General features: G+C 48.1%; 1 protein-coding gene across 2 annotated transcripts in view; it reads right to left on the minus strand.

Annotated features, from left to right (window-relative positions):
* ST8SIA5 (ST8 alpha-N-acetyl-neuraminide alpha-2,8-sialyltransferase 5) overlaps positions 1-22,061 on the minus strand; it is a 78,055-nt gene extending 55,994 nt beyond the window's left edge. The window contains exon 1 of one of the 2 annotated variants that reach the window (XM_019986869.2): positions 21,521-22,061. In XM_019986869.2, coding sequence (XP_019842428.1) covers positions 21,521-21,651 — 131 coding nt within the window. In that variant the 5' untranslated portion in view covers positions 21,652-22,061. The remainder of the gene's footprint in view (positions 1-21,520) is intronic. The other variant, XM_070778997.1, reaches the window with a different exon arrangement.
* Between the last annotated feature and the right edge of the window lie 1,599 nt (positions 22,062-23,660).

A 23,660-nucleotide genomic window follows, 5' to 3' on the forward strand; every position in this document is an offset into this window, starting at 1 on the left:
TGCCAATTTTTAAATGCTGTGTAGACCAAATACTCCCTGCTGTGAGCTACCCACAGCCTGGGGAATCCCCAGTGGTGGCCCTGACTTACATCCTCTGTTTGAAGCTGACCCTAGTCCAAAGAGGGAGACAGAGTGTGTGCCGCCCATCTCAGCTGAGGAAACTGAGGCAGAGCACGGGAAGTTACCTCTCAGCCAGCTGGAGGCAAAGCCAGGCCTGGGAGCCAGAGCCTTGACTCCCAGTTCAACCACCAAAATGCTGGATGCTGTGCCAGGACTCAGCATGACTTGGGATCTTCCATCTTGGGGGCTGGGTCAGCAACAACCCTCAGCCTCTGCCTCCTGTGCAGCAGACACACTCACCATCACAAAAGGCAGCCACAGGGGAAGGCCAGGGCGTGCAGCTCCTGAGCCTGGCCTGCAGCTGCCCTTTCCCTCCCTCCAGACAAAGCGTATATTAGGAATGCAAATGACTGAGCTGCTGTTATGACAAGATAACCTTGAGTCAGCTCTATTTGGGAAAAAAAAGAAGAAAATCATTCACAAAACGTCAGTTCTTAACTTTCGTGGGAGGCTAATCTATTGAATTATTCATGTGCGTTCTCGCTCCTCCATTCCAAAAAGGTAACCTGGCTTTTTCAACCTCTTACTCTAGGGCCATGTGGGTGGTGAGGACTGAAAGCTTCACAGTTCCCTGAAGAAACTGTGCGACACCGACCCAGAGGGCGGCGGGCGGGCCTTTGGCTCTGGGGATGGGTGGGTGAGACCATGGCTGAGTGGAAGATTCCTCAAGTGCCAGAAGCCCACGATGTCTCCAGTGCGGGGTCTTCACATCCCCCTCTACACGGACTGAGGGCCTCAGAAAGACTGCTTATTGGAGCACCTTGGGAGGCTGGATCCAGACTTTCAGAAGCTTCCAGGGAGCAGTGACTGGACTGCCTGAGGTGGGGGTTGGCCTGGGGAGCCCTGCAACTGTTTCGTTCCACACAAGCCTCCAGGATCCCCACACGACCATTCAAAGGCGAAAGGAGGGCACCTCAGTAGACTAAACAGACTAGATTTCCCACCAGCTGATGGATACAGTTTAGTCTATTTTTTTTTAATTAAAGGAAAAGTGAGGAAATGAGCCATTTCGTTCACACCAAGCTTCTCAAATAAAATATATAACCACTCTTCTGTTATGAATCAGCAAAGTACTTATGTTGTACGTCACAGCTGACAGGATATCTTTCCTTTATCCATTCACGCTATTTTTATTCCATTATAAATGTATATATATCAAATATTTATTTTATTGTTCTATATTTGTTGAACAGTCATGCCTGGCTGGGGTTCAACAGAGAAGAAATTAGCAAGGTCTTGCCCCAGCAACACTTCATTTTGACTACAGTGAGACAGATAATCTAACAGGCAACATAACATGTAATGTGTCAGATGGTGAAAAGTGCTGTGGAAAAAATAAAGGATAGCAAGAGGGAAAAGGAGTTGGGGGCGAGGGGCTGCTCCACAGACTGTGGTCTCCTCCCGGAGAAGGTGACATCTCAGCAGGGTAGGAAGCGATGAGGGAACAGGTGGATCCCAGAGAAGAATGGCCCAGAAAAGGCCTGGCACCTGCAGTGGCCTGAAGCATGAGTCCCATGGCTTGTTCTGGGGCTGGCAAGGAGTCTAGGGCAGGCAGCAGGTGATACAGTCCACCTTTCTGTGGCCCCTCAAAGTCATCTGCAAGGGAGGTGACCAGGGATCTCTTCTGAGCAAACACCTCTGGTGGGCCCCCAGGATTCTGGGGGTTTGGTCCTCCTGGGGCACACAGATTGCCCTCTCCCACCTCTCACAGTCCTCCGCCATCCCCAGGTCTACAAGAAGAGCTGGGATTGGTAGTCAGGAAGACCCCCTCAGAGAAGGTGTGGACCCTTCCCACCCAGCTCACAGCGGAAGTGCCTGCCAGCTGGGAAGCCTTTGCAGGAGGATGAATGGGCATAATTACCAGGTTCCACGTACTTCCTTGCCTGGTCTCCATCCTGACTCACTAGTGACTCACATTATTCCCTGATGGTAACTTTCACCCGGAATGAGAAGAACCTCAGGGGAAAAGAGAGGTGGGTTCATCCCCCAGTTGCCCGTGGGGGCCTTTCATTGGGGGCAACAGAGAAGATGGTGCAGGTGGCAGCCTGCTGGGAATGAGGGCAAGGGTTGCTCCATTGGCAACCCCCCCACACTCTCCACCTGCAGGTGGGAAGAGAGAAAGCTAGTGGAGCAAGTCTCGGGCACTGGAGTGAGCGGGGGTCTGCGGACAGATGGCAGAGGGCTGGCCTCCTTGAAAGGCCCCTGGTGCCCAAGAGCCTCCCGGATGCTGGGAACGTTCATGGTTCTGCGGAGGCCTCTGGCTAAGGAGTGGCCCAGGGGAGTCCAGGTTCAGCCAGTGCTCAGGCGGGGACAGGAGAGGGTGCGCATGGGGGCACTAGCCAGGGGAGGGTCCAGAGAGAGGAACCAGAGGAGCTCCAGGTACAACTCGGGGGCAACCTCACACCCCCATCAAGCCTTGCACCACAGAGACGCTGGGCTCCCCCAGTCAACCTCCAAACAGTCTGCTCCCTGGCCTGGCCTTCCAGACCTCCACTCTCAGCTCCAGACTCACAAGAGCGGGCACCCAAGGCCATCCAAGTCTCACACCTCTTCCAACTACTCTTGGCTAAATATCTGCTCAACGTTTATTCCACGGTGGGGGCCACCTTTAGGAGGAGCATGGGGTCCACAGGAGGCACCCACACCAGCCTTCCAGCTTCCTCCAGCGCCCAGACTGCAGACAGAGCACCACAGCTAGCAGAGTGGAGACCCCTTCCCTCCTGGGACAGCAGAGGAGTGATGTGGATATGGGGGGAAGGTCCCTTCAAACACTCATCCTAGCATTCATTCCAACCACTCTGTGTCAAGAGCTCCCACTAGTTCTACTTTCTCCATCCTAGGACAGGCCCAGAGTCTATGTGAGCAGGTGCCTCCTATGTTAGCGCCCACCCCCCCACACTGTTCCCCAAACCTCTGGAACCCAGTCCAGCTAAACGCCGATCAAGTCATGCCTTCCCCGGCCTTGTCTCCTATTAGGTCCTTTGACTCTTATGGGTTGAATTGGGTCCCCTCTCCCCATAGCAAGAAAATCAGATACTGAAGTCCAATCCCAGGGTGACCTTATTTGGAAATAGGGTCGTTGCAGATGTAATTAGATAAATTATGATGAGGTCATGTGGGGACTTCCTTGGTGGTCCAGTGGTAAGAACTGGGGATGTCCCTCGGGGTCCAGTGGGTAAGACTCCGCTCCCAGTGCAGGGGGCCTGGGTTCCATTCCTGGTGAGGCTGCTAGATCCCACATGTCATAACTAAGAGTTCACATGCCACCACTAAAGATCCTGCTGCAAGGAAGACTGAAGATCCTGTGTGCCACAGCTAAGCCCTGGCACAGCCAAATAAGTAAACAATTAAAACATTTTAAAAGATGAGGTCACACTGGAGTATGATGGACCCCTAATCCAGTAAGTCTGGTGTTTTTATAAAGAAAGGGACACAGACATGTACGCAGGGAGAAAACCCTGTTAAGATGAAGGCAGAGGTCTACAAGCCAGAGTGTCGAAAACTACCCCCAAACCACCAGAAGCTAGGGGGTGGTGGGGAGCAGATTCTCCTTCACGGCCCTCAGACCCTACCAATGCCTTGATCTCAGACTTCAGCCACCATAACCGTGTGATAATAACATTTTGTTGTGTGAGCCCCCAGACTGTGGTACAGTTCACATTGGTGGGTTCCACATCCATGGTTGATTAAAGCAGTGACTGTGAAACCCCAGGGTACAGAGGGCTGACTCTAAGGAACCTAAGCATCTGTGGATTTTGTTCTTCTTTTCCCCTCCCAATAACCCCAGCCCCCTCTATGCACAGCACCCCACACACACCTCTGGCTTACCTGCCTCATGTCCATCCCCCCACAGTCCAGAGCCTTGGCAGGACCTGTGGGCCCCTCCCAGAGGGACTAGCAAAGCCTGGCCAGTGGCCAGTGTCATCAGGGTGGGAAGAGACAAGAGTACCTTGGCCTCCCACTCATACTGCATAAGACTAAACTGGGATCAGAGAGGCTATTGATCTCACAGAACCATCACCTGCTCCTCCAGACTCAACACCACAGCCTGTCCCCCAGAGTCACCCTAAATCCAGTCTCTGAAACCCACAAAGCTCTCCAAGCCCACCTCGGGTCCCACCTGGCCACTCACCACCCTGATTGCTGTCTCCTCTGAAATCTACAAGATTTATAGTCTATGCCACACGACTAATTTGTTTATACACAGTCTTACCTATTTTTCATGCTTGTCTCTTTCAGTGTTCTGTAAGTTCCTTAAGGACATGTAACATAGCTGATGATTCTTTAGTAACCTAACCTTTCCACCAGCATACACCTGAATGTTTAGTGGATGTTCATTGATTATTGGGGAAAAAGTTGAGGATTCCCTTTGTGTGCATCATTCATTCAGCAATTAATGTCAGGCTTTATGCCAGGTCCTATGAATTCAGAAATGAATGAAATATCTCTTTCAAGGGTCTTACAAACTGCGAACCTATACCACTTACTCATCCTCTCTGTGTATTAAATGAGGATGACTGTATCTGTTTAACAGGACTAATGTGAGGATTGAATGAGATAATCCTTCTTTAGGATTATCTGCTTAGGTTAGAGCCTGGCTCATGAGCCCGTAATGAATGCTAATAATTTATATTATTGCCCGATGAATCCATCACCTGTAGTGTATGTATGTGGAGGGGGTTCCCACACATCGAGTGAAGAGCTAATTGAGAGAATTACTGGATGAGAGATTATTAGATGAGAAGTGAACGAGCCTGAATAAGTCAAAGAGGAGAAACCTCTAAGAGGTGAAATTTGCCTGGAAAGCACAAATATCAAAAGGGAAAAAAAGTAGAGAGAGATGATCAAGAGCGAGCTGTGAGAGGGCAGCACTGTGCCCCTGAGGGACGCCGGGCAAAGGACAAGAAGCTCCCTAACACCCAGCAGCTTGTGCAGGCTGGGCACAGAGAGCCCAGGGCCAGGGCACAAGATCCAGGAGGCCCCACCCTCTAGCTGATACAAGGGCAGAGTGGACACCGGAGAGGGAGTTCCATTAACTTTGTCCCCTGGGTGCCTTGCTTGCCTCCCCCTAGTCCCAGCCCTACAGCAGGAGCCCCATCAAAACTTGCTCTGATCAGCAAGACTGTAGCTGTTCTGCCAGCAAAGCACAAACCCAGGGTGGTGAACAGCTCAGCCCCTTCCCCATCCTGAGGGTACCCGCCAGCTCCACTCCATCCCCACAAGGCACTCTTCCCCTCCAGAAGCACCCCAGGTAGATCCTCCAGTCCTGTCATCCCCACCTCTTGGGGGTCATGCCTGTTTCTCCAGTGAACAAGGCTTTGTCCTTTGAGAAACCTATATGCAGGTCAGGAAGCAATAGTTAGAACTGGACATGGAACAACAGACTGGTTCCAAATAGGAACAGGAGTACGTCAAGGCTGTATGGCACCCCACTCCAGTACTCTTGCTTGGAAAATCCCATGGATGGAGGAGCCTGGTAGGCTGCAGTCCATGGGGTCACTAAGAGTCGAACACGACTGAGCGACTTCACTTTCACTTTTCACTTTCATGCATTGGAGAAGGAAATGGCAACCCACTCCAGTATTCTTGCCTGGAGAATCCCAGGGACGGGGGAGCCTGGTGGGCTGCTGTCTATGGGGTTGCACAGAGTCAGACATGACTGAAGTGACATAGCAGCAGCAAGGCTGTATATTGTCACCCTGCTTATTTAACTTATATGCAGAGTACATCATGAGAAACGCTGGACTGGAAGAAGCACAAGCTGGAATCAAGATTGCCAGGAGAAATATCAATAACCTCAGATATGCAGATGACACCACCCTTATGGCAGAGAGTGAAGAGGAACTAAAAAGCCTCTTGATGAAAGTGAAAGTGGAGAGTGAAAAAGTTGGCTTAAAGCTCAACATTCAGAAAACGAAGATCATGGCATCCAGTCCCATCACTTCATGGGAAATAGACGGGGAAACAGTGGAAACAGTGTCAGACTTTATTTTTTTGGGCTCCAAAATCACTGCAGACTGTGACTTCAGCCATGAAATTAAAAGACGCTTGCTCCTTGGAAGGAAAGTTATGACCAACCTAGATAGCATATTGAAAAGCAGAGACATTACTTTGCCAACGAAGGTCCGTCTAGTCAAGGCTATGGTTTTTCCAGTAGTCATGTATGGATGTGAGAATTGGACTGTGAAGAAAGCTGAGAGCCGAAGAATTGATGCTTTTGAACTGTGGTGTTGGAGAAGACTCTTGAGAGTGCCTTGGACTGCAAGGAGATCCAACAAGTCCATCCTAAAGGAGATCAGTCCTGGGTGTTCTTTGGAAAGACTGATGCTAAAGCTGAAACTCCAATATTTCGGCCACCTCATGCAAAGAGTTGACTCATTGGAAAAGACTCTGATGCTGGGAGGGATTGGGGGCAGGAGGAGAAGGGGATCACAGAGGATGAGGTGGCTTGATGGCATCACTGACTCGATGGACATGAGTTTGGGTGGACTCCGGGAGTTGGTGATGGACAGGGAGGCCTGGCGTGCTGCAGTTCATGGGGTCACAAAGAGTCGGACACTACTGAGCAACTGAACTGAACTGAACTGAGGGGGAGTGTGGGATCAGCGGTGAGAGCCTTCGAATGCATACTTGAGATACAGCATAAAGTCAGGCTGTACCTTTCCTTGACCCAATTTCATATCCTCAAATCTCAGACCTGCACAAGCCATATGCAGGCAGCCCAGATCTGTACCCTCAAGGTGCAGGAAAGAGGAAGGCTGGAGGAAAGAGTATGGAAGAGTCCTGTCTACACCGGGCAGGATAAGGCAGGCCCAGTCTAGGGTCCTGCCTGCTGTGCTATCACATAGAAGGCACCAGGGTAGCTCTGGGGAGTCTGTGCTGAGTACAGCTAGCACAGGTGCTATGAATTCAGAGCAGGGACGCACACTGTGGGCCAAGAACAGAAGGAGAAGCAGGATTGTGACTGGCAGAGAGATAACTGGGAGGGCACAGCAGACAGGGAAAAGTTGGTATAAAGTTGCAGAGTCAGGACAGATGTGATGTGTGAAAGACCCTCGGCTGGCAGGAGCAATGGTCTCCTTTAAGAGTCGGGTGATCCCCTACTCTCTTTCAGCTGATCCTTTTGGGACCTGCAGGGCAGATTGTTCTGTCTATGCTATACTGGGCAACTCTGTTCTTTAAAAAAAAAAAAGAGTGGGGCTTCAGGCACAGGTTGATCATGGGGGTGATACTTTTGTTTGGAGAGGCCATAGGGGATGGAGAAATTCTAGAGTTTCTATTTCTGGCAAAACGGCATGCTGAAAACCCCTCTGTGGCGAGTGCCCCTTCAGGAATGAAGGATTTCCTCCTGACCTGCTGGGGTACCAAGAGCTGACAGCCCCCAACTCTCAGTTTCCTCTGGGAATCACCCCATATAAAGAGAGCCAACTTGGCCAAGACCACACTCTCTTCCAGAAGCATCTGCATCCAGTGACTAAAAATTCAACCTAAAGGTACAAAGGCCCAGCCTCCTCACCCTGAGGAAGCCTCAACTCAGGGAACACTCTGCAGCTCCTTGGTCCTTCTTCCTTCTTTAGGTGTTGATCCCAGAACACATCTGAATAAACATCCTGTATTCAAATCTCTGGCAAAGAGTCTTCTTTCCAGGGACCCCAATCTACAACATCTCCCATTACAAAATGCTGCTGCTACTGCTGCTAAGTGGCTTCAGTCGTGTCCAACTCTGTGCGACCCCATAGACGGCAGCCCACCAGGCTCCCCTGTCCCTGGGATTCTCCAGGCAAGAATACTGGAGTGGGTTGCCATTTCCTTCTCCAATGCGTGAGAGTGAAAAGTGAAAGTGAAGTCGCTCAGTTGTGTCCGACCCTCAGTGACCCCATGGACTGCAGCCTAAAATACACCTAATATATATATGGTGGTGGTGGTTTAGTCGCCAAGTCATGTCCAACTCTTGCAACCCCATGGATGCCAGAGCCCGCCAGGCTCCTCTGTTCGTGGGATTCTCCAGGCAAGAATACTGGAGTGGGTTGCCATTTCCTTCTCCAGGGGATCTTCCCAACCCAGGAATCGAACCCGGGTCTCCTGCATTGCAGGCAGATTCTTTACCAACTGAGCCACGAGGGAAGTCCCTATATATATATATATATATTTATATATTTATATATTCACAATATGTATAAAACTCCTTCTTAAATGGATGAATGATCTGGCAAGGAAAAAAGCTGTAGATGAGTTCCAGAAACAGCAGCAGTCCTAGCAGCATTGGTCAATCCCCGTGATCCATGCTTCCCTTGCAACGGCAACAGGGGCTACCCAAGATAAAGATTCTTCTTAGAAACCTCCTCCTTCAGCCAGGAAAACACAAACAATTCAAAATCAAGGTAGGAAAAGAAAGTAAAGAAGAACACATAAAAAACACAAAATATAATGGTAGAAATAATATTCTAACATCCTATGCTATTCATCAGTAATCACAATAAATGTAGATACACTATACTACCCAAGTAAAAGATAAAGGCTGTCAAACTAAATATAAAAACTGTAGCTATATGCTGGTTACAGAGACATGGAATGAAAGACATGAAAATGTTGGGGAAAAAAAGGATAAAGAGAGATGTGACAAGCAAATACTAGCCAAATGAAAACTGCCTCACTATATTCATTTCAGACAACATCGAACTGAAGGATCAAAACATTACTAAAAACAAAGAAACTCCCTACATTTTAATAAAAGATTCAGTTCACTAGTATGCATACTAAACTAGCATGCATCCAATAGCATCACTTCAAAATGTTTAACGTAAAGCCTGGTAAGTTGATAAGGAGAAACTAATAAATCCACTATCATGGAGGAAATTTTCAACATGTATCTTTCAGAAATCGACAGAACAAGTGAACCAAAAAACTAAAAACAAACAAAACCAGTGAGGATACAGAAGACTAAAAAATTAAAAACCACGTGATTGAAAAGATATGTAAGGATACTGTACCTAGCAAGGTGAGAATCACATTTTTTTCAAGTACACAAATAATATTTATGAAAATCAACCACATACTAGACCACAAAGAAAATCTCAACAAATTTCAAGGAATCAGCCTTATAAACATCACATCACAATTCATTTGGGTTAAAAATTCAAAAAAGTATGTAAAGAAAGAATCTGGAACTTTTAAAAACTTCTAAATTTATGAGCAGGAAAGAATCCAGTCATGTCCGACTCTTTGCGATCCCATGGACCATACAGCCCATGGAATTCTCCAGGCCAGAATACTAGAGTAGCCTTTCCCTTCTCCAGGGGATCTTCCCAACCCAGGGATTGAACCCAGGTCTTCCGCACTGAAGGAGGATTCTTTACCAGCTGAGCCACCAGGGAAGCCCAGAAATACTGAAGTGGGTAGCTTATCCCTTCTCCAAACTTTATGAGCAAATATAAATAAATCACGAGAGAAATTAGAAAATATTTGGAATTCAAGATAATTAAAATACTTCAAGGTAACGAAAAGGAGCTATATGACTAGGAACAAATTACTTAACGTCACTGTGCCTCAGTTACCTCACCTATAAAATGACAGTAGTGACCGTATCTATTATTTGTTGTTAGAATTCAGAGCGGTAACATATAAAGTGCTTAGACTGGTGTGTGGCACATTGTAAATCTAAGACAATTCTGAATTGTTGTCATCATCATCATCATCCCAAATCACAGAAATTTAACTACAGAGTTATTTAGAGGAAATATTATAACCTAAAAAGCTTACATTGGAAAATACTTAAGACTGAAAGGGGCATTTCAGATGGTAAAGAATCTGCCTGCTATGCGGGAGACCCAAGTTCGACTGACTGAAAATTACAAAGATGAGCATCCAACTTAAGACGCTAGAAAAATAATATGAGAATAAAACCAAAGCAAAAAAAATATTAATGAATTCGATAGGAAAGTTACAAGAGAAAAATCAACAAAGCCCAAAATCAGTCATTTAATAAAGATCATTTAAAAATAGAAAAAAGAAACAACGTTAGGAATAGAAAAGGAACCAAAACCTGAGATGTAACAGAGAATATTATGAACTTTGTGCAAATAAATCTGAACATTTTTAAAATTTTTCTGGAAAACTATAATTTACCAATAAGTGAATGAAGAAATATAAAAACCTGAATAGCCTTGAACCATTAAAGAGACAAAATTGGTAATTTAGAGTCTTCCCACAAGGAAAATATTAGGTGCTGATGGCTGTACACGTGAATTCTACCAAGCTTTCAGAAAACAGATATGAAACTTGCATAAACCGTTCCCAGAAAATAGATAAAGAGGAAGCATCCCAACTCGTTTGACAAGACTGGTTTTAAAACTAGACAAAGATAGCATTTTAAAAATTGCATGCCACTATCATTCAAGATGGAGAAGGCGATGGCACCCCCTCCAGTACTCTTGCCTAGAAAATCCCACGGACGGAGGAACCTGGTAGGCTGCAGTCCATGGGGTCACGAAGAGTCGGACATGACTGAGCGACTTCACTTTCCCTTTTCACTTTCATGCATTGGAGAAGGAAATGGCAGCCCACTTCAGTGTTCTTGCCTGGAGAATCCCAGGGACGGGGGAGCCTGGTGGGCTGCCGTCCATGGGGTCGCACAGAGTCGGACACGACTGAAGCGACTTAGCAGCAGCAGCAGCATCATTCAAGAGCATGAGATCCAACATCTTAAATAAAAATATTAGTCAACAAAATCTCAAATTGTATGAAACAAATAATGTACCACAAACAAGCTGTGTTTGTCTCTAAAATTCTAGTTTAATGTCTATTAACACAATGAAATCCCATGGACAGAGGAGGTCGGCAGGCTACAGTCCATGGGGTCGCAAAAGAGTTGGATATGACTAGGAGATTAAACAACAACAGTCACATCAAAAAAGTAAAGGAGGGACTTCTCTGGTGGTCCAGTGGCCAAGACTCTGCACTTCCAATGCAGGGAACCAAAGTTCAACCCCTGTTCAGGGAACTAGATCCCACATGCAACAACTAAGAATTCTCATGCCACAACTAAAGATCCTGCATGCCGCAACCAAGGTGGGGTGCAGTCATATAAGTAAGTAAGTCAAAGCACTTTTTAAAAGAGTAAAGGAGAAAAAGTCCAATAGATGTAGAAAAAGCAACTGATTAAAATTAATATTCAAACACAACAACAGCACTTTTTAGCATATTCCATGAGGGAACCTTCTTTTCCTTACTAGAGGAAACAAAACAAACAAAAAACTACGACAACGAACAAAACAAAACAAAACTAAGCGGACGGATGCAATGGTGACACTTCACTGTTATTCCCCTTAAAAGCAGGATTCATGACACCACATAGAAACATTAATTCAAAATGGATCTAAGACCTCAAAGTAAGAGAACAAGCTATTAAAAAACAACCCTCTTAGAAGAAACCATAGGGGTAAATCTTTGTGACACTTGATATTGCAAATAGGCAATGGTTTCTTGGATATGACACCCAAAACACAAGCAACCAATGAAAAAAGCAGGTGAATTAGAGTTCATCAGAATTACAACATTCATGCTGTCAAGGACATTATCAAGAAAGCAAAAGAGAACCCATAAAATGAGTGAAATGGTTTTCAAATCGTATATCTGACAAGGCATTTATATTTGGGACGCTTACAACCCAATAATGAAAAGACACACCATCCCATTTAAAAATGGGCAAAGAATCTGAATAGACATTTCTCCAAAGAATACATACAGCTAATAATAACCACAGGAAAGAATGCTCCACATCCCCAGCCATCATGAAAACACAAAATCAAACCCATAATGAAATACCACTTCAAAACCACTGAGATGACTATGATCAAAAAGATAATAACAAGTGTTTCCAAGAATGTGGTGAAACTGGACTCCTCATACCCTGCTGGAAGGAGTGTAAAATGGTGTCACTATTTCAGAAAACAGTCTGACAATTCTTCAAATGATGAAACATAGAGTTACCATGTGACCTAACAATTCCATTTGTTACCACGCTGTGTGTTGTGTGTGTGTACTCAGTCTTGTCCGACACTGTGTGACCTTCTGGACTGTAGCCACCAGGCTCCTCTGTCCGTGGAATTTTCTAAGCAAAAATATGGAGTGGGTTGCCATATGACTCAACAATTCCACTTGTATACCCAAGAGAAACGAAAACACACATCCACAGAAAAACATGTACAGCCATGGTACCATGCTCATGGCAGCCATATACCATGAGCAAAATAGCAAAAATGTGCAACAGCAAATTGCAATAGTAATATGTTCAATAGCAAATGTGCAATAGCAAAAAATGAGCAATAGCAAAAATGTGAAAGTCCATCATTAATGGATAAACAAAATATGGTATATCTGTAAGTTGAATATTATTCACCAATAAACAAATGAAGTACTGATTTGGGATTGCCATATACATACTGATTTATATTTAAAATAGATAACCAATAAGGACCTATTGTATAGCATAGGGAACTCTGCTCAATATTTTGTAATAACCTTAATGGGAAAAGAACTTGAAAAAAGGCTAAATACATGTATATGTATAATGAATACTTTGCTATACACCTGAAACTAACACAACATTGCTAATCAACTCTGCTGCTGCTGCTAAGTCGCTTCAGTCGTGTCTGACTCTGTGCAACCCCATGGACTGCAGCCTACCAGGCTTCCCCGTCCATGGGATTCTCCAGGCAAGAACACTGGAGTGGGTTGCCATTTCCTTCTCCAATGCATGAAAGTGGAAAGTGAAAGTGAAGTCGCTCAGTCGTGTCTGACTCTTAGCGACCCCACGGACTGCAGCCTACCAGGCTCCTCCATCCATGGGATTTTCCGGGCAACAGTACTAGAGTGGGGTGCCATCAACTCTACTCCAATATAAAATAAAAATTAAAAAAAGAAATGAAGTACTGATATACGCTCCAACACAGATGAACGTTGAAAATATGCTTAGTGAAAGATGTCAGGTACACAAGACCACACATTGTATGTTTCCATTCACATGAAATGTCTAGGACAGACAAATCTAAAGAGACAGATTAGTGTATTTATTCATGTCTAGAGATGGGAGGTATGGGAATACTACGGGGTGATGGCTAAGAGGTACAGTGTTTCTTTGGGGGTTTAAGGAAAATGTTCTAAAATTGACTGGCATGAGGGATGCATAACTGTTCAAACATACTAAAAGCCATTTAATTGTACACTTCAAATGGATAAAGTTTATGAATTCATAGATGGGTGGATTTTATGACTATATTTCAATAATGCTACTCTTTAAAAATAAATTTTAAGAAAAAAAAATCAGGATTAAAGCCAAGATATTCACTATGACATATTTATTGAACATGCTATCAAAGGTTCTAGCCAGCACAGTAAGATAAGTGAATTAAGGTAAAAGGGTTGCAACGAAAGAAGAAAATGTCTACATAGAGATCCAAGAAGACTCTACAAATAAATTACTATCATTATGTGTTGATTATTATTATTATCCTCAAGCTTGCTGTTTTATAAAAACAATATACATTGAAATCAAATTAATTTCTTTACACTAGCTACAAATGGACAGAAAATATAATTTTTTAAAGATTTTTTACAGTAGCATTATAAACTATGCAGCTAGAGATAAATCTAACAAAAATGTTCACATTCTTTATGGAGAATGATAAAGCTCCTGAGAGACACTGAAGGAGGGCATTAAGGCCCATGTCTACCTGGTCCTCCTCTGAGATTAAGTTTAAACAGCAGGTTGCCACCAGATCACACAGTATCCTTTCTACCTTTAAAAAAAAAAAAACAGTAATTGCTCTTTTGCTACCCCTCTGCTAAAACTTAAGTAATTGAAGTCTTTAACACTCCAGTATGCAGAGTACCTCATGAGAAATGCTGGGCTGGAGGAAGCACAAGCTGGAATCAAGATTGCCAGGAGAAATATCAATAACCTCAAATATGCAGATGACACCACCCTTAGGGCAGAAAGTGAAGAAAAACTAAAGAGCCTCTTGATGAAAGTGAAAGAGAAGAATGAAAAAGTTGGCTTAAAACTCAACGTTCAGAAAACGAAGATCATGGCATCCAGTCCCATCACTTCATGGCAAATAGATGGGGAAACAGTGGAAACAGTGTCAGACTTTATTTTTCTGGGCTCCGAAATCACAGCAGATGGTGATTGCAGCCATGAAATTAAAAGATGCTTACTCCTTGGAAGGAAAGTTATGACCAACCTAGACACCATATTAAAAAGCAGAGACATTACTTTGTCATCAAAGGTCTGTCTAGTCAAGGCTATGGTTTTTCCAATGGTCATGTATGGATGTGAGAGTTGGACTGTGAAGAAAGCTGAGTGCTGAAGAATTGATGCTTTTGAACTGTGGTGTTGGAGAAGACTCTTGAGAGTCCCTTGGACTGCAAGGAGATCCAACCAGTCCATCCTAAAAGAGATCAGTCCTGGGTGTTCATTGGAAGGACTTATGCTAAAGCTGAAACTTCAATACTTCGGCCACCTCATGCAAAGAGTTGACTCACTGGAAAAGACTCTGATGCTGGGAGGGATTGGGGGCAGGAGGAGAAGGGGACGACAGAGGATGAGATGGCTGGATGGCATCACCAACTGGATGGACATGAGTTTGGGTGAACTCCGGGAGTTGGTGATGGACAGGGAGGCCTGGCATGCTGCGGTTCATGGGGTTGCAAAGAGTCAGACATGACTGGGTGACTGAACTGAACTGAACTGAACTGAACACTCCAGTGATGTGAGTTTATGTTAAGATTTTTGCACTAACAAAGGGGATTTGGAGCAGCAGAGAGTTTAAAGGTAGAGATGCTTTCCACACCCCCAGGAGCCTGGCGGGCTACAGTCCATTGGGTCTCAAAGAGTTGGACACAACTCAGCGACTAAGCACAGCATAGCACATTCTAGAATATGGGTAAACTTTATGAATTTATAGATCAGTAGATCCTATGAATACATAATGTTCCCAGTGTTCACACCCAAACCGCCCTTGCTCCATTGCCAAAACTGCAGGCCCTTTCGCACGGATCCCTCCACAGTGCGCGTCACAGTTGCCCACTCCCAGCCAGGGATCACTTTGCCTAGTTTCCTCTCGCACCTCCGTCTCCTCACTCTCCTCCACCCCCACCTCTCTGCAGCCTCAGCTCCCACGCCAGGTCTCCTCTCTCCAGCCCCTCTGTGCAGGCAAGCCCTCAGGACTCTCCTCTGTGCCCCTGCCCATCGCCATCTTTCACTCTGCTCTCCCTTGGGTAAGATGTCATCCAATTCCATCACACAAGCCAGTGTTTTTCTAATTGAGAGTTTCATCCAATAGATTAAAAAATCGATGCAGCAGTATATCCCAGAATTATTTTTTTTATTTTATTGTGGTAAAATAAATATAAAATTTACCATTTTAACCATTTTCGGTGTACAGTTCAGTGATACTCAGCACAACCACAATTGTTGTGCAGCCATCATCAGCGTCTAGCTCCAAAACTTCATCCTCCCAAACTGAGACTCTGTACCCATTAAACACTTATTTCTTATTCCTCCATCCTGAAATTGCCCCTGGCAACCAACCATTCTGCTTTATGTCTCTACAGAACTCATATAAGTGGAACCATACAGTATAGTCCTTTTGGGATTGGCTTACAGCACTTGGTATAATATCTTACAGGTCTGTCCATAGTGTAGTATATATCAGAATTTCCTTCCTTTTAAGGCTGAATTTATTTTTTAAATAAAGTAAAATGGGGAGGGGGGTTCAGGATGAGGAACACGTGTACACCCGTGGCGGATTCTTGTTGATGTATGGCAAAACAAATACAATATTGTAATTAGCCTCCAATTAAATAAATTTAACTTTTAAAAAAGTCAAAAAAAAAAAGAGTATTGAAATGTAAACAAAAAAATGAAGTAAAAGTGAATTTTTAATGAAGCAGAATAGAAAATACTAAAGTGAATTTCTCATAATGAGGTCAAACATTCTTTCACAGAATGTTTCTTTCAGATGGATGTGTATGAGAGTATGTTCTGGATCCCCAGGTATAACTTACAGTGTATAACAATCATGAAAGTTGGAAAAACGCTGATTTTGATGTGTGGTGACACCAAAATCCCCATTGTTTGTCTGGCTCTTGTCCACCCACAGTTCCTGAGCTCCTTTCCAATGAGTTGTTGGATTGCCCTGCAGTGTCTGAGCAGATCTAGATGTGAATTTGTTACCCTCTTTCCTCCAGACAAGCTCCTTCTCACATATTTCCCACTTGTAGTGGTTTAGTCACTAAGTTGTGTCCGATTCTTGCTACTCCATGGACTCCTCTGTCCATGGGATTTCCTGGGCAAGATTACGGGAGTGGGTTGCCATTTCCTTCTCCAGGGGATCTTCCCCACCCTGCGATCCGAACCCAGGTCTCCTGCATTGCAGGCAGATTCTTTACCAACTGAACCATCAGGGAAGAAGTCACTTTCCACTTAGTTCTCCATAATCCAGCTCTGCCTGCCTCACTCTGGCCCCCAGCTATACACGCGTTATGAAGAATGACTCAAGTCTCCCCTGAACCTTTCAACTGTTGTTCAAGCTGGGTTTCATACCCCTTCCGTCCACCTCTATTTCTTATGGGTCATTTCCCCTTTCCCTAGGACCCCCTTCAAATGCCTCCCTCCCTGCTCCTTAAGACATCCCAACCAATTTGCTATGGCTCGCTCCGCATCCTTCGAGTCCCCTGTCCGCATCTCCCATGAGGCCTATGCATGTGCTATGTGCCATTCTGTCTTCCCCATAGACTGTGAGTTACTGGGGACCCTGGGCTGCATCCGTCTTGCAGATCACTGTGGGTTCAGCGTGTAGGAAATCTTCATTAAGTATTTGTTCAAGTGAGAACAGACATGGAAGCCAAGAAACACCAAGGGCAAATTTCACAGCTCTGTTTCTTGCCTTTTCCTTCTCATTCCACATACTGCTCACCTTCTCCGATGCCGGGAGCCAGCACAGGAGATCCCACCCATGACAAGGTCATGCGGAGGAGACCTGACAGGCAAGGCAGATCAGGACTCGAGGGACTCCCTGGATCTGCTCGAGCATCGACCCTGAAACCAAAGTCTGCTGTCTACTGTTTACCATATTCTGCCTTTCACCAACTCTTCTGACACTAACAGGGTCTATCCCTGACCACCTTTCTCTGAAGAAAATCAACTAAGGGCTCTAGTTAATAAGTCTCCTGGGCATGAAAGGAGTATTTCAATTCTAACCCCTCTGTTGGCATTCTAAGCTTGCTTGGCAGTTTTATCCATACTCTTGCAACTAACGCACATGATTGTTCACAACATCTCAACCATGACCTTAGAGCAGTGAAAAAGTTTTATTAGAATAATACTGCATTGTTGAGCCAATGCTTGCTTACCCTTTGTGTGCCTGGGAGTGCATTAGTTGGAATGTAAGAAGAACAAGTAGTAGCCTTGGTATTAGCAACATAAGACCTTTGAGTTAATAAGTTCTTTCTTTGCTATAACCCACTACACCTTTCCTCCATAAGAATGTAACTTTATTTAGTACTTTCTGAGGGTAACACAGATTGGAAAAATAAAGAAAAAACACTTTAAGGGAAAACAAGTTTTCTGGTGGACCAACCTTTACCAGAAAAGGGTCACAAAATGTCAACAGGCCTCTGGGCCAGAAGATAATGTACATAACACAAGACCCTTGTAAATGAAAAGGTATGCAAAAAACATTCTGGTTTCAATAAAGGTCAAAACTGATGGAATCTTGAGCTGACTCTGCATGACTCTGCATCTTTCACTTCTGGAAATGTGTAACTCAGGGTATAAAAGCTGCTTTTGAAAATAAAGCTGCAGACCCGCTTCACCTAAGCTTGGTCTCCCTGTGTCATCTTTCGCCAACGCCGTTCATCCTGAGGGTATCCCTGGACTCTGCTGAGGCTGGACCCTGGCACTCCAGTAGAGACCTGGCGCCCACTAAGCCACCTGTACTGCCCACCTTCCTCTCTACATCTCCCCTTCACCTCCCTTCCTGGAAGTACCCCCTGTACAGCACAGGGAGTGGCCAGGCAACCAAAAAAAAAGAATGTGCACTGACTCACACCCCCACTCCCTTCTGCTGGAATCTGTCCCTGATTCTCATTGGAACAGCTGGCCCTGTTTGTGGCCCTGAGCTCTTTGTGTCATGTCAAACAATGAAGGCTCTGCCGAATACATCCACCCAGCTCAGCCCAGAAGCAAAGAACAGCCGCCTGCATGAATCCCCAGCTCCCAAGTAGATCTGCCTCCAGCACCACGTTCTCCTCACTTCCGACCAGGCTGCATCAACAGCCTCCCAGCCTCCTCCCTTTTCTACCCCTTTCTTGAAAGGCCCAGAGAGCCTTCCTTCGCTTGGATCACATCACTACTCTACTGAAGGACCACATGCAGCTCCCTGTGAACCGAATTTAAACTGTCCTTCTCAGTCCAATAAGCCACTGACCCAAAAATACATCTGTCTCCTCCTTCCCTGAGCTTCCCATTCCCTACACTCCCCCTTACCTTAGTGGGATCCACATCGTCACTGGTCTCCTGAGTTCACTACCCCTGCAGGTATGTGCTTTCAATCATTTCTCCATTACCCAATATTTCAAAAACCTACTATGTGCCAGGCACCATATTTGGTGCTCAGGGTACAGCTGGGGACAAAACAAAGTGAACCCTATCCCATGGAGTGTTCATCTAGAGCAAGGTTTCTCTCCCTCAGCACTGCTGACATTTGGGGCTGGATAAGTCTTTCTTGTCGTGGGCGGGCTGTGCATTGTAGCATCTTTGGCCCTGTCCCTGGCCTCAGCCCGAGAGATGCCAGATGCTCTCCTCTCCCTACTGTGACAACCCAAAGTGTCTCCAGACATTGCCCGAGGAGCGACACTGCCCTCATTGAGAACCACAGGCCTAGAGCAGCAGAGTTACAAATCACTCGAGGAGCTCATTAAAAAGGCTGGTTACTGGGACCCACTCCCAGAGAGGGGCCCGGGAACCTGCATTTCAGTGACCACGCAGGTGACTCTCGTGCAGGCCATTCCAGGGCATCTACTGGAGGAGCACTCAAGTGTCAAGTGTAGAAACACAGGAGACAGACCAGTAACCTTATCGAGTCAATTCATGGCAAAGATGAGATGTGTAAGAAACAAGATAGGGGAACAGATGCTATTCGTGTGCCAGCGTGGCAGCCACAACCTGGAGAAGGGTCCGGACAGCCTCTCGGCTGGTCCAACTGATCGATGGTTAAAGCCCCGTGTGACAGCACAGGTAGGGTCAGCCCAGGAGGTGCAAGTCGGCGGGGCTACGTCTCTGCACCTTGGCTCCTGCCCTCTTGGGCTCTGGATCTGCATTTTCCTCACCTGCCCAAAGCGTCTCCTTCCTTCACGGGCCCATTCGGGTCCCACCTCCTTCAGGTGGTCTTCTTCCCTCCCAACTCTGGTCTGGTGGCGCCTTCCTCCTCAAACATTTCGACACTCACATCTTAGCTCATCTGTGGCCACTATGTTTCCCCAGCTAGACATCAAGCCCCCTGAACACCAGGACCACGGCATCTTCTTTAACGATCCTACAGTGCCCTGCCGGGATCCAGTACATGTGAGTTTGCTTACTTGATTGAATTCATCCAGGCCCTGGAGCGAGGCTTGTGAGGTGGCCTCTGAGACTAAGGGGGATGAGGTCTCTGTGTTAGAAGTCGGGATGCAACTGGTATGGCTGCTGAATTCCAGGCAGCCAGCTCATCAGCCCAAGATCGAGGAGGGCCTGCCAGGGCGAGCACTTAGAAGCTGAGCTTCCGTTTGCCGTTTGCCGTGGGCAGGATATTTTCCCGGTGTTGATAAGGCAGCAGGGGTCCCAGCAACCCCGGGGCCATTCTGGGTAGGTGCCAGCAGGGGGTAGGAACCCAGAGCCACCCTGCTAAGGAGCAAGTGCAGCAAGCTGGTCGTTTCGGGCCCAACTGTCCTTGCACTGGGTCATCTTAGTGGGGGCGGGGGAGCAGGGGGCGGCAGGCCCAATGGGCTCCAGCAAGCCAGGAGACTCTGAAAATGTCCTTTAATGGTACCAGCACCACGCAGGGCCCATCAGCTGCCCTCAACCAGAGAAAAATGCTCTCTGGGAAGGTCGGGGCAGTGGCTGGTTGGGAACAAATGTTCTTGCCAAGGGGCCTCACGCTCCCCAGCTCGGGACGCGGAGCGGAAAATAGCCCAACTGTTTGACTCTCCTACAGTGAGCCCAGGCCCAGCAGCACTGTCACTTGCTCCCATCCCTGGATGCAGCCCAGACTAGGACGCCAGCGACTGACGTGAACTCCAAAGGATGCAAAGAGAAAAACTGTTTTATTATTCGGAAGTTTAGGGAAGAAGCCGGGATGTTTATATAGCTAGCCAGGCGTTTTGTTTTCTATCCGTCTGATGGGGGGAGGGGCAGCGAGGGTAGGAAGACAACTGACAGCGAAGGAAAAAGCTCGGGCAGAAAAGAGTGTGGTCTTTCCGAAAGAGGCTCTGAAACGCGAGGATCCTAGCGCAGCCCTTTCCCCAGGTCCTGTAACCCCAAGCGGCTGCCCTCCGCCAGCCGTAGGCAGAAGCCCATGGTGGCATTTCCGTGTTTTGCGCACGCAGGGACTGAGGCCGTGCCCTAGTGGAGTCCCTTTCTCCTAATGGAGTTTGCCCGCGGATGAGGTGGGGTAGGAGGGGGGCCCAAGTGGGGGCGGTTAACTTCTGCTGCAGCTCTGACCTTCTGCCGAAGGATGAGACGGAACCATCTGCTTCAGGAGGGATCGGGTGGTGAGTTTTCCCGGTGCCAGTGGATACCGGTCTGTAAGAATTCACTGTTTCTGTCGCATCGTCCGAGCCCACTATCCACCCCGCCACACCTAATTCTGCACTCCTGGGCGGGGGGATGGGGGTGGGGGGTAGAATGTGTTTTTTCCCCCAGGGGCCCCCACAAAAGTTCAGGACTCAAGAGGTAACCCTATACGGTTCTGAGCCCTCTACACCCGGCAGCCTCCCCTCGGACCATATGGCCGTGGCACTGTGGACTTGAGGACACTGATCTGACCCCTGAGGCCGCTCAGGACATTCGTATGTTTTTATCCTCAGCTTGGCCGGTCCGAATTCCATCCTGTCCCCCGTTTTCCACAACAGAACAAAGTTGTCGGGCCCCTCTGGCCAGCGCTGGACGCAGGCGTTCTCCTCCGGTTGCGTGGAGAGATGCGCTTAGGAGCGCGGGGACCCAAACCTCACGCGGCTTTGCTCGAGGCTCAGTGCAGACCCCGGGGTCGCTCACACGGGCCACGCCGGGGCGGAGCCTCCGGCTGCCACCTGGGGGCTTGCCCGCGGGCTCCGCGCCACCCCACCCGCGCTCGGACTTTCTTACCTCTTGATGTAGTTCCTGCCATACAAGATCTGTTGCAGCAAGGTCACCAAGGCGAAGGCGCAGATGAAGATGAAGAGCAAAGTTCGGTTCCCCAACAAATCCCTGTTCGCCGAGGGGTCCGCGTAGCGCATCCTGGCGGCCGCGCGCGCACGGCGGAGCGCGGCGGGCGCCTGGCGCCTGGGGGCCCCCTCAATCACGCGCGGGGCTGCGGGGCCCCCGGGGGCGCGCGGCCCACCAGGCGCCTCTCGGCGCGATCAGGAGGGTGGGGGACTTCTCGGAGCAAAGTTTCCGGCTGCCGAAGCCAGAGCAGGAGAATCCGAGGGCCGCCCGCGCCGGGGCAGCTGGTAGAACAGGGCTGGCCTCCCCGAGCTCCACAGATACCCCAGGCCTCCCTCCCGATGCCTTCACCTCCAGGCGCCCATGCCCGGCAGCCTCTGATTTCCCTGCGGAGGGGCGACGCCAGGTGCCCCGAGCCCGGGCGGCCCCTCCCGCCGAGGTGGTGGCCAATGGGGAGCGGGGCTCGGCTAGGTCCGCCTGTGCGCCGGAGAGCGCCGCGCACCGCCCCCTCCGGCCGGGCTCCGGATCTGTCGCCCAGTGCGGTCTCCGGCTCTGGCGGGCCAAGTCTGATCCCCGGGCCCGCAGCGAGGGAGAGCGCGAAGGTCGGCCTTCAGTTCTATAGATGGGAGGTGGGGGACGAAACACCCGGACAGTCTGGGTAACGACAGGCGGGGGGTGGAGAGGGGGAGGGGTGGGGCGGAAAACGCCGGGTTTGAATCCCGGAATTTTAGAAGGAGGCAGGAAGGAAAGCCGCGGCGGGGCACTGAGTCACCCCCGCTGCCGCGTCCTCACGCTCCCGGGGCGATATCTACCGAGAAAGCCGAGCAAGGTCAGCCCGGCAGCCCTCAAGGACGGAGCGCGCGGCTCCTGCATGCTGATGGCCTGCGGGGGTGCCCGCCCGCCCGCGCCCCGGGCGCCCCACTCCAGCAGGGAGGAGATTCTGGGGCTTTCTGCCCGGCCACAGCTCTCGGCAGTTCGTCAAAGACCTTGTTGTCACCGAGACACTGGGACCTTGTCTCATCCTTGGAACCACTCGTAAATCTTAGGTCAGGCAGCGGGCCGCCTTCGGGTACCACGGTCCCCCAGAGCTTTAGTAAGTCACTGTTTAGAAAGGTCTGCACTTCAAGAGTACAGACACAGCGGGGGGGCGGGGGGGGGGGCGGAGAGGGGGACCCAAAGAAATGCAATGCCAAAGAGGTACCTCTTCAGAAATCCTAACCCCTCACTGTGCTCTCCCATCACCCTTCCACCTCCGCCCCACCCCGCACGCCCCGCGGACAAGCCCCTGCCGCCTGGGAGTCACGTGCCCGCAGCGGTCACCACGGAGCCCTAAGTGGGTCACCACGGAGCCCTGAGTAGATGATTCTAGGGCGCCCCTTCCAGGGCTCTCCAGGCAGTCCGGGGGATTCTAAAGTCAGGTCGGGGCTTCATCTCCGAACTTGACCTTGAATCTCTCAGCAAGAAAAAGGACTTTGACAGGAAGTGCCCAGGCTCCAATACTCTGGTCTCAGCATCTAATAGTTTGCTCTTTGAACTGGAAGAACCAAAGAACTCAGGTTAAATCTCATGATTAGGGTTCCACCAATATCTTGGAATTCATGTTAATCTACAAGGTGAAAGTGGACCCTGTTTTATCTATGTATCAAAAAACTATTATCCATGAGGGTGCCAGTAGGCTTGGCTCAGAGGTTAAAGCATCTGCCTGCAATGCGAGAGACCTGGGTTTGAACCCTGGGTCGGGAAGATTCCCTGGAGAAGGAAATGGCAACCCACTCCAGTATTCTTGCCTGGAGAATCCCATGGACAGAGGAGCCTGGTGGGCTACAGTCCACGGGGTCGCAAAAAGTCAGACATGACTGAGTGACCTCACTGGAACTGTAAAGAAATAACACATAAACTTTTAGATGGTCCATTAGTATTGTAATCCCATATTTGATTGATGGTACTCTGGCCACCTCATGCAAAGAGTTGACTCATTGGGAAAGACTCTGATGCTGGGAGGGATTGGAGGCAGGAGGAGAAGGGGACGTCAGAGGATGAAATGGCTGGATGGCATCACTGACTCAATGGACGTGAGTTTGAG

The sequence above is a fragment of the Bos indicus genome, chromosome 24 (genome assembly GCF_029378745.1).
Source record: "Bos indicus isolate NIAB-ARS_2022 breed Sahiwal x Tharparkar chromosome 24, NIAB-ARS_B.indTharparkar_mat_pri_1.0, whole genome shotgun sequence".
NCBI classification, from domain to species: domain Eukaryota; kingdom Metazoa; phylum Chordata; class Mammalia; order Artiodactyla; family Bovidae; genus Bos; species Bos indicus.